The 12,132-nt window shown below is 39.4% G+C and overlaps 1 protein-coding gene across 1 annotated transcript; it reads right to left on the bottom strand.

Moving 5' to 3' along the window:
• Window positions 1-7,013: 7,013 nt before the first annotated feature.
• On the bottom strand, window positions 7,014-8,418 carry kcns3a (potassium voltage-gated channel, delayed-rectifier, subfamily S, member 3a). The gene has a single exon (XM_084742624.1). The coding sequence runs from the start codon at window positions 8,357-8,359 to the stop codon at window positions 7,058-7,060; it is 1,302 nt and encodes a 433-aa protein (XP_084598750.1). The 5' UTR covers window positions 8,360-8,418; the 3' UTR covers window positions 7,014-7,057.
• Between the last annotated feature and the right edge of the window lie 3,714 nt (window positions 8,419-12,132).

The raw sequence follows: 12,132 nt of genomic DNA, 5'->3' as shown, positions 1-12,132 counted from the left end.
TTAATCTTGTCTTTTTTAAACTCAGACTCCACAGTGCAGCTGTGCTCAGTTGTCAGTGACAGTGTGGAATCATTTTAATATGTCAGAAGAGTGTAATATGACTGTGTCTGTGGACCAGCGTCCTTCAGACATCAATAGCTGAAATACTACCACGGGCACTTTATTTGAAATCAAACACTGAGTTTCTGGGATCTTTGAGCCTGTTCAGGCTGAGTCAGGCTGTTGGCACAGAGACGTCATGTAATTTAATCATTTGATGAATTTGCTTGGTTTGCACAGACAGCTGTGACAGCATTCATAGATATGAACAGTTTAACTAGTCATTATTCATTACAACACACACATAGTCTATAATAGTATACTCAAACTTACAGCTAAAAGATTTAAGCCAAACAATATTACACACACTCCTCTGATCTATATTGTGTGTAGGGGGAGACCGGGTGTAACTGTAACAGGGGACCATTGTAACACTCAATTCCTCCAATCAGAAACAAGCTAGAATGATGATAGTTGCTCTGCACATGCTCAGTAGTAAGCATGAAAGTTAATTTTTGGATGGACAGTATTTTTCTTCTGCTGTCTAATATTTAGATGGTGGTGAATTTAAAATTACATCCATTTTCATCTTGAGGTCACTGGTTAAAATGAACATGAACAAACTATGATAATATAGGCACTGCTAGCTAGCATTAGGGCTGGGTATCGTTTAAAAAAATCCACTACCATTGCCAATACCAGTACCCTTAAAGTGACACCAATATCAATAGAGTACTTCATTCAGTACGTTTATTCGAAGGTTCTTCTTTATGAAGAACGCTTGCTTGGTACTGGGTTATTTCAAGTGATACCTTAAATGTATTGAGTATTATTACCCAGCCCTGGCTAGCATACAGGATTTTAGCGTGGCTGCAAGATCGGGGGCAATTTTAACACTGTTAGCCACATTGTTCAATGTAATTACATTATTTATCTGTGTTGACAAACTTTTCAGTTAGAAAAGGAGCAATTTCACTAAATTTAAATGTAAATTTACTGTAAACTCAACTTAAACTAATTGAAATCTAGTTAAAAATAGAAACAGATTTTTTCTTTGAATGTAAACAATGCTTGACATCTAAAAGAGTTTGAACCATACAGAACTATACCTACAATAATTTTATATTTCATTATTAATGTGAGGTTTTTAATTTGAGACACACTAGGTTGACACGACTTATTTTTTTAAGTGTAACAATTGCCCTCAACACATGGCACAACTGCCCCCACCAAGGGGTCAATTGTAACACTCTGATTTCTTGCATTAAATTAAATATTATAGTCTTGTCCTTAATGAAAATACACGTTTATTATTAATTAGTAGTCATATATGTTTCCTATATCAAAATATGGCTCTTGTATTTCAAGTAGTCTGTGTGCTATGAATGTAAATATTTAAAAAAAATGTTACAACTGCTCCCAGTCTCCCCTACATAAGCACATGCAGCAACCTGCACGTTCAGATTTCCCTGTTCTCTCCCTTTCCTGTCACTGTCATATGCGCTCGGATTAAATCGATTTCCACCCTGAGATCTGATTACAACTCAGACTAAATTAAAGACACACACAGCATACTGGTGACCTTTAATTTCTCTTTCTTTGGGCTTTCTTTTCTCTTTCTTTTCTGTTCCAGGTGCAGCCGTTCTCCCTCCACTGTAAAAGCAGCATTTCAAGAACACGCCCTTCGTCTTCATTTGAACGCAACATGTTTAATGTGAGTGAATGTGCATGTGCTGAGTCAGCAGAATGGCTGATAACCCCCACAAGGGTAATTAAGGGAAATTGATTTCAGTCTTGTGAAGCCGCTGTGAAACTAGCCAGGCAGTAAAAAGCAACAAGGCAAAACAAACATTAATTTAAACATGGAGATATTGAGACGTGGCTCAGGTCTTACTGGAGGCTGTTAAATATTTATTCTGCTGCTGGAGTAACAAAACTACAGTGTTCAAGGTGAGGCTGTAAAAGTTATTCTTAGATGCCATTTCATATCCTACTTTTAGAAAACAAAACTGGAGGGACTATTTTCTCGCTACGGTAGAATTTACCAGAACTACTTTCTTTCTGCTCAAAAGAAAATAGTTCCTACACGAAACTGCTCACAATAATCCTGAGTAAACGGGTCATGATTTCTGGAAAGAGACGCTGCTGCTGAATTTCAAAAGCATTCTTTTGGGTGCAGTTCCATTATATTCAAAAGACTGCATAGCTCCAAAATTCTGAAACACACCAAAACTATCTAGATGGATATAAACACTACAGTTAAGATGAAAAAAATAGGAATTTTCAATTTGAGGGTGAACTTTTCCCTTCAAAGGATAGGTTCACAGTTTAAAAACAATACTAACACGCCCATACGTATAATGCAGTGGGGGAGATCACCAACCCCACCCCACCCCACCCTGGTGCCCCCATGTTTGAAAAAATGCAAAAGTGCCCTCTTGAATACCCCTACAGTGGTTAAATATGTAAATATGTTGTTTTTTCATAGAGCTGTAATAGTTGTTCTCCACTAAAACAATCTTAATATAAATCAGAACATTTTCACTTTAAGTGCATAAGTACAGGTGGTGCCCTTTTTATTTCATTTTTTTGCCCCTCCAACAGCCTGAGTCCACCACTGTCATTTCATATTCATACACTGTAGCATGTGGGCCAGAGTGCCCTTTTCTTTGTTACATCTCCAACACCTATCATCTTCCCCAAGTCACAACCTTGACATTTTTGATGGAGTCCAGTGATTCCTGTCCTGCATTCTAATTGAGATTAGGAGACTCTGAATGTCTTGGACTGTGTACCATGACTGTGCCGTTTTCCTCCAGGCTTCCCTTTGCACGACCGTCAGCTAAATATGGAAAGGTGCTTTTCTTAACTTGTCTGTGGAATTGCAGGCCTGGTGTTTCAAAAACTACTGGACATTTAGATGTTAAATCTGCCACCATTAGCACTGTAAACTGCATATGTGCAGTGTGAGAATAGGAAGGTCTTGGTGACGAGTCAATTATAATCATGGGAAAGCACAGTAAATGCTTATCTTACTCTTTAATTATTCATGTGCACACATCTATAATTTGTAGTATGTGGTCAGAAAATGCTGAGTTTGCCTTTAACAAACATAAGACAGTGTGTAATAGGAATGTTGTGAATACGAGAATGACTAAGGGAATAACCCTAACTCTAGGGCATATTTTTGTTTTTACTAGCAAGGTGCCTTCACTGCTCTTTTTGTTGGGTCTCATGATGGCCACTTTCAGGTTTAGGCTTCAGCCTCGCTCTTTTAAAGATTAAATACCTAAACCGCACAATCACTATCTCTTAATGCCTGTGTAAAAACCACCTGGCTGCCCTTCAGATGACCGCAGATATTGCTGACAGTGACTTGTATGAAGACTAAAGCAATGAACTAAATCAGAGCGCAGTACTGTGTGACTTTGAGCGTGAATGCAGGGGGTGGCGGGACAAGGGACCCGAGCACAGGAGGTGACCATACCCCTGAGTGCTGACGTAGACTTTTATTTAAGAGCTGAAGCCACGGGCTACTTAGCAATTCCCCAACACCTGACGACTGCAAAATACATAAACGATGTAGTCATCAGCTGCCAGTAAGACGAAAGATCACAACCTCAGCTCAGGCCGTATTGTAGAGGCCATGATTTATATTAAATATCAATTGGGCTGAGACAGACATTTCTGTTATCTACAGTATTGGCAGTATTTAGAGGGCAGCTCGGATATTTGGTCGGCTTTTATTGATCGGCACGTTCTTATCTGTGGAGGAGATAACAGATAAAACACAGATACTGATGATGAAAGTAACTGCGGCAAAAAGCAGAGCATATAGACTTAATGTGAAATACACAGCTGCATGGAAGACATACGGTCAATACTACTACATCTACAGATCTCAGTACCTATCATGGGACGAATTTTGAGTTCAGCACGTTTTAAAGATGTTTATTGACTTGGCCCAGGCACATCGATTAAGAGCTTATTACACTGATGACCAAACAAACAGCAACAAGCCTCTCATTGGATTGAGCGTTTAAAAGCCTTTTGACACAAAATACAACAGAGACACGAGGACAACAAGACACATGGATCAATAGCAGATAAGGACTGCAACAGCATGGCAGGAAAGGAGACAAGGACGTTAACTTTAAAGGACAGTTCACTCCAAAATCAAAAACACATTTTTCTCTGGCCTGTAGTACTGTTTGTTTATGTATATTGTTTGCAGTGAGGTCCCTGATTTTGGAAATATTAGTTCTAGAGATGTCTGGCTTCTCTCTAATATAATGAAACCAGATGGCATTAGTCCTGTGGTGCTCAAAGCATCTAAAAAATGAAAAACTCAATAGCAGCACTTTGTTTTTGCAGTAGAGTCTACTGGAACTACTTTAGAGGCAACCAGAACTGCTTTGTAGATAAAGAGAAAGTGGTTCCTACATTAATCTGCTCACAACAAAGTCTGTGGATTACCTTGAGTAACCAGGTCAAGAGACACTGGATTTGAGTTTTTCAAATGTATTATTTGTGCTTTCAGCACCAAAAAAAATTTATAACATCAGAAAATCTAGATGGATAAACACCACTACAGACCAGGGAATGAATATGTATTTTTAATACTGGGGTGAATTGTCCCTTTAATTCTAACTACAGAATTCTTTGTCATATCTTTTTTCAGTGGCCACCAATGACTTTTAAAAACTTGCTATAAGTGAAGAACAATGAACATGACTTAGTGCCTTATACTGTCAAATTGTTTTTATACTGCATTCAGTGGCTTAAAAAGAGGATTATTACACTTGTGTTGACTTTAACACTGTGACATTTTGGCAAATTGTTCAGTTTTTGCCAAAGCTAGACGAGAAGATTGATACCTCTCTTGGACCTGTGCGCTAACTATGTACAGTAGCTGAAGCCAGCAGCTGGTTAGCTTAGCTTAGCATAGAAACTGGTAGAGGGTAAAACAACTATCCAGGCTCTGTCCATAGGTAACTAAATCCACCTACTAGATCCTCTAAAACTTGCTAATCAACTTCTTTGTTTAATCTGCACGGATTCTACTTATCTGAACAACAATTTATCGTCTTTGTTGAGGGGCTATGTGCCAGGTTAACTATTGTAGTTTGTCTGTGCTGGCAGGTGATTTTTGTTACGTTTGAATGGGCATACACTGTATGATTTGAGCCCATTTCTGATACAGTTTTTCAGCAGCACAACTCAATTTAGAGGCAGACTCAATTTATGCTTTGCTGGGCATTGTTTGCCGTGCAGTGTACAGGGGGAGTGAGGACCAATCAACTGCTCCAGGACTGCCATTTGGATGAATTTCTGACATGTCAGTTGAAGCAGAGCCACAAGCTGATTATGTGAGGTCAGTCCCCTTTTTTTTTTTTACACTGCACCTGCGTGAAATGGCAAACAGAGTCTGAAACTGCTATGGCAACCCAAACAGCCCGCAGGGGCCAATGGACCGTTAATTTAGATTTTATGTGTACAGTGTGAGTACTTTACTGCACTGTTGTGACGAAAAGAGAGCTGAGCCAGAAGGTAAAGCTCTCAATCTGCCGGTCAATCTTCATTCCTACTCTCAACTATGATTATGAAGGGTGGGTCATGACCAAAAGAACGAGATCGCAGATACAAGCAGTCAAAATGGGTTTTCTCAGGAGGGTGGCTGGCATCTCCCTTAGAAGTAGGTTGAGAAGCTCAGTCATCTGTGAGGAACATGGAGTAGAGCTGCTGCTCCTGTGCATAGAAAGGAACCAGTTGAGGTAGTTCAGACATCTTGTAAGGATGCCGCCTGGTCACTGCCCTAGGGAGGTGTTCCAGGCAGGTCCAGCTGGGAGGAGGCCACAGGGCAGACCGAGGATTAGCTGGAGGGATTTTTATCTCCACCCTGGCCAGGAAAAAACTTGGGATCCCCAGTCAGAGCTGGCTAATGTAGCTGGGGAAAAGGATATCTGGGGTCCCCTACTGGAACTGTTACCTCCGCGACCTGATTTCGGATAAGTGGTTGAAGATGGATGGATGGATGGAGTGTGAGTACTCACTCACTGCTTGATGATTAGACCATACAGTGAGGGCACTTATATCATGAGCTTTGGCTTTACATCGCAGACTATTTACTTGTACAGTAAGAGTTGGAATTAAACAACAAGATTAACTACATATGCTATTTAGCATACAGACATAAGGTATCAATCTTTTCATGCAACTCTTGGCACAACAGCAAATGAGAAAATTTCCCAAAATGTTGAATTGATTTCTAAAGCTATGAACATGTCACAACTTGTCAAAGATTTGCTTAATCTTTGAATAATAAGCCCTCATTTATTACCTCAGTCAAGGAGGTTATGTTTGAACGTTGTTCATATGTCTGTTTGTCAGCAGGATTATGGAAAAACTATGGGTCCAATTTTCATAAAACTTGGTATGAAGGTGTAGCATGGGGCAAGGAAGAACCTATTAAATCTATTAAGTTGTTCCAAATCAGTTTTACTTTCATTAACATTGTGAGATTGGTCAATTGGCTTTGGTGAGGTCTCTGCCCTCCATCTACAGTGTGTGCCTAACACCTTTTCCCTGCTCATGTGTCATGGTCACGGCTTCTTTTACAATGTCTAATGAGTTGTAAGCAGAGATGTTCCACTACTATTTCTTCCTTCTGATTCTGATACTTGAACTTTGCATCATTTTATATGGCCTGACTCAGGTTAAACACTTTGATAAATTGAACAAATACATATAGAGGATGAATGCCATAGATCATGACTTCACCATCCCAGAAAAAAAGATATACAGGACACTGCTGGGAAGAAGAGGCAGCATTTTATGGTTAATAATTTACATGGTATCAGATAAGTGCATAGACTCGCATGCTCGTCAATACTGATACTAGCATTCTGGGCTGTATCAGAGGCATTTTGCCATATTGGTATTGGAACAACCCTAGTTGTAAGTTTTGATCATGCATCCTAGTACTCTTTAGAAAACTCTTGAACTTGCTGGTGCAGGTTCAGTCATTCCTTTGTCTCATATCTATGTCTTTTTGCCTCTGATAGAACTTGGAGAACTTATTGAAAATGTTAGTGATAGGCAGAGCCACAATCAGCAGCCCACAGATGATGCAGACAGATCCTATCACCTTCCCACCAGGTGTTATGGGAAAGGTGTCCCCGTAGCCCACTGTAGTCATGCTGATGGTGGCCCACCACCAGCCCATGGGGATAGTGTGCAGCTCAGACTCTTTATCTTCTTTCTCTACAAAGTAAATGAGAACAGCAAACATGGAAACACCCACAGACAGGAAAAGCACCAGCTGCCCGACCTCACGGGAGCTGTGCTGCAGAGTGGCACCAAGAGAGCGAAGGCCGACTGAGTGGCGAGCCAGTTTTAGGATGCGAAACACTCGCATCAACCTCAAGATCTGCACCACTTTGCCAACGTTCTCCAGTTCTGTGTTGTCATCTTTGTCCGTTATATCACAAGCTATTGTGATATAGAAGGGTATAATTGACATCAAGTCGATAATGTTGAGAGTGCTGCACAAGAACTTCCCAGGTGAAGGTGCAACAGCCAAACGAAGAATAAACTCCACGGAGAAGTACAGAATACAGAAGCCCTCAAAGAAAGCCAGAGCTGGGTTTTCAATCTCCTTCTCATTGTGATCCACCTGATGAAAGTCTGGCATGCTGTTGATGCACATGGCAACAATTGAGATGATGACCACACTCAGGGACACCACAGCCATTGCTTTGGCTGAAGTGGAGTAACCTGGATTCTCAAGTCGAATCCAGATATTCCTGCGGACGTCAGCGCACCAGGAACCTTCGAACATTTCTAAGTTGTCCTCGGAAGCCCACAGCTCCTCAATAGACGAGTCCAAGCTGTGGAGCTGCAGTTCATCGCTCCTCTGATCCCAGCACCCTTCCTCAGCCAGCTCCATCAGCTCAAGGAACTTGTTGCTGCAGCATAAGTCCAGGTGGCGCTCCTTGATGCCCCAGTACTCGATCTCCTGAACAAATGAGACCACGCACAACCCATCTATCAGGTGCATTTTGCCTGTGAGGTAAAAGTTGAGGACGTAGCAGAAAAAACGTGGATTGCGGTCGAAGTAGTACTCCATTTCAGAAGGACTGAAGTCATCGCAGAGCTCCAGGATGGCTTCTTTGGAGCTACAACAGAGAAGGCGACCCAGACGTGTCTGTGGGAACCGTTTCAGAACGTCATGCTCCATCCGTTGTTTGAAACCACCAACATTGACATTAATGAAGCAGTCATTAGCTCTGTGCTGGTGAAGGATTTGTCCATACACCATGATGGAGCAGCTGCTGGATGCTGTTCAGCTGCCTTTGGTGAAAATCTCAGAGGCTTCTCCGCCTGCACCCAAAGACACCGACATTAATCACTTCACAATTTATTGTAGGGCTGCAACTAATGATTATTTTCGTACTTGATTTATCTGTCAGTTATTTTCACCATTAATTGATCAGGGTTGAGTTGAGTTAGAGACACCTTGATTAACACGAGACCCCCTGAAAGTCTCAATATTAAAATTTTGGTTGATCTCTGGAAAAATTATTTTGCAGCTGTCACCAAGATGTCTTTTAAAAACTATGTTCAATATTTATTATTCAAATGGTTAAACATATATAAGTCTTTAGAATAACACTGGACTCCTAATTCATAACCATAAATAACAGAGAAAAGCAGAAAATCTTCACATTTAAGAAAGTGGAACCAGCACGTTTGACATTTTTGCTAGAAAAATGACTGAAACGATTCATCGATTGTCAAAATTGTTGGCAACTAAATTTCTCTGATCAATTAATTGACCAATCATTGCAGCTCTACAGTCTTGTATGTCATCTGATCACACTGAAGTGCGTTACATCAGCTCTTAAGTATCATGTTGCATGTGGGTGTCTGTGACTCTGTACTGGAATAGTTAATTGACAGCATAACTTGCAGTGCAGTTTTTATTTTAAATCTACAGATAAAAGGTTTATGTTGCACACTGAAAATATATAGTTTCATTTCTATTTGCGTCACATATGTTAGATATCATGACAGCACTCGGTATGCATTTGCATGCAATGAACAACATTATTAAACTTTATCAGTTAGGTGTGTAAAAGTGCAGCAGAAATTAATATAACGTTTCATAACACAAGTGCAACTGTCTCATTAAATTGAATGTATTGATCAATAAACTCGGAAGATACACATATAGGTGCATTAATGTCTTTATACTAGACCTCTATGTGATACATACTGTCAACAGTCACCCCTGTTTGTAGCTCTACAACAAACAGCTCTGTCTCACTTGGATTGTGTTACCAGTAATTCCGCGTTTCAAATTGCAGTGACACGACAAACCAAGGTCAGATTTGACACGTTTCTACAGCAATAAAAGTTCTCAGTGTTTTTTTTTTAGACTCTGAGACGAAGCGATGGCGAGACATTTAAAGTAGAAAGTGAACTAAAACAACAGGACTTTGTGCGACAATTACAAGGACACGAGGATCATGCACCAAATTAACCGAAAATCGTGCAGAAAATATACTACTTTTCCAAGTAATGTCAACAAGCGCAGCATGAGCGTGATATTTAAGCATGTCTAGATAAACTTTTAAAAGGGAAATACATGGTGATGAGCGTACCTGTCCATGTGTTGGTGTCCTGTGGCTGCTCCAGCTCAGTGTGTTCAGTGTCCGTTGCAGTGGTGGTGTGGTGTTTCTGACAGCAGCGCGGGGCGGAACAGCATCTTCAAACAGGACAACGGATCACACAACAGGAGCATCACTGCACAATAACAGCCTGTTTATTACAATCAAACATTCGTATAAAACGTGCAGACGGTGCCCAAAGTGCGCCAGTTCGTTTAAAGAGCGCCAAATGTTTTACTGTAAATATTTTTGTTTCTTTATGTTGAGAAGTTTTATTTTTGTGAGTATACCTTGCTTTCTGTTTCTCATTTATTTTTCTCCTATTGTGGACTTTTGGGTTTGCTTTATTGATGTTTTTGGTCACAATCAGTGGTGAAACGTTAGTAGGGGAGACTAGGGCCTTTTGTAACTGTCGATATTTCCTCAACTAAAATGTGTGTTGTATGTATACTTTGCTTACTTTGCTTCTAAAGGCTCAGCGCACTTTTCCCCTAATAATAGTGGTGGCTATTCTAAAGTCACCTTAGACTATCTATGGATGCCAAATCCCCCGCCAAAATAAAAAAGTCTGATGAAAATAATTGCTGCTCCAGCCTGATTTATTTTATTTTATTTATTTATTTATTTTTTGATGAGCCAAATGCCAGAAGGTTTGTTACACAAAACCATCTGGTAAGTTGTCGTTAGAAACTGTTTGGAAACTATTAAACTATCCATCAGTATAAAGTAATTAAAATTATCTCTACCGTAACAGCTGCACGATTAAAATGACACACATTAAACACATTAATGCATAACTAATTATTATAAAATAACAAAATATATATTATTCTGAAATGGGCTCCTTTGCATAATGAGTACTTTTACTAAGTTTATTTTGACGCTAATAATTTTGTACTTTTACTTTTGAATGCAGGACTTTTACTTGTAACTGTAATTTTTACGCTCTGATATTACTTGAGTAAAAGCTCTGAAAACTTTTTATCTTTACTTTTTATCTTGTAATTATGACTTCTTCTCTAATAATTTGGACTTTTTATCTTATAATTGTGACTTTATATCCCATTAACTTTTTATCTGATGATCATGACTTTTTCTCACAATTTTAACTTTTTATTTCATAATTATGACTTTTTCCATAATTTAGACTTTTCTAAAACTAAAGCAAAACTAACTGAATACAGCACAGGGAAATATAAAGCATCAGAAGTACTAAAAATAGAACTGGTTGCAAAGAAATAGAATAGAATAGGCCTGTGGTACAATATACTAACCTTAATGAGTGGTTCATTCTAACACACTGTTTGAAATGAGGCACATGATTTTGAAGCAGAATTTGATGACCTGGCAGCAGAGGGACGTGTAAAAAATGTGCTAGAAAACAGGTGAAAGATTATTTGTTGAATATGGCTAATAAGGGTGGCGGTGTCAAATTGCGTGATTTATGACATGAGCATTTAAACATACCACATTAAAATCTAGCAGCACCAAGAGTAGTGAGTAGTAGTAGTAGTAGTAGTAGTTGTAGTAGTAATAGTAGTAGTAGTGGCCAACAGTGACATTAAAGCTGAGACTTAGTAATGTTCTCAGTAAACATGAGTAGCTGTTGGGGGTAACAGACATCCAGGAAAGAATCTGCATGTGGACATGCAGAATAATTCTGACAATTAATTTGAAAACCTAAAAACAGAATTAAGGCTGATAATACTGAATATAATGTGAGTAAATTAATTGCAGAACTGCAGTGTGATGCTGTAATATTGAAAATCCTGCTGATAAAACACTAACTCCTTATTTCAGAGTCATTTTTAAAAAATCTCCATGGCTCAGTCAAAACTGAGTTATCATTAGTCGATGTAAGTAATTAAACTGCAGTAGCACACCAAAATGAAAATCAGCATAAAATGGTCTACGTCTGCAGTGTGTAACAAATGACAGAAGTCAGATGTCACATGAAACAAAAATAACTATTATATGACAGTTTATGGTGCTGCAGTCTGACCACTGATGCCACTTACTGACAGCAGGTGGCAGGAGACGACTGTATCAGAGGCAGCTCAGTGTGGATCACTGGCTATATTTACATACACACATTTTCCACGATTATTCAGAATATAACAATACTGTGTGCATATAAATACAGTGAGTGATATGCAACAAAACAGTGAAAGCAACTTAACTACCGACTGCAGTGGTAGAGCCGTGAGCCAGGATCATCTTTTCTGCTACCATAAGTCCTGTGTGAATTATTCACCATGCAACCAATGCTGTTCAGTGACGATCCAGGTAAACATCTTGTCTTGACACAGCAATTTAAAAGGCTAAAAGGTGCACTCAAGCGAATTCCACCCATTCATTTACCAAGAATTACAACTACAACAGCAGCAGTGTTTCCCTCTGAGCCATGCCCTCATTATCTACC

The sequence above is a fragment of the Lutjanus erythropterus genome, chromosome 18 (assembly GCF_056507025.1).
Source record: "Lutjanus erythropterus isolate fLutEry1 chromosome 18, fLutEry1.hap2, whole genome shotgun sequence".
NCBI classification, from domain to species: Eukaryota; Metazoa; Chordata; class Actinopteri; order Lutjaniformes; family Lutjanidae; genus Lutjanus; species Lutjanus erythropterus.
This window is presented reverse-complemented; position numbering and strand designations above follow the sequence as displayed.

Coding starts and splice junctions, on each gene's coding strand:
- kcns3a (XM_084742624.1), bottom strand. CDS start 8,359: ATGGTGTATGGACAAATCCTTCACCAGCACAGAGCTAATGACTGCTTC.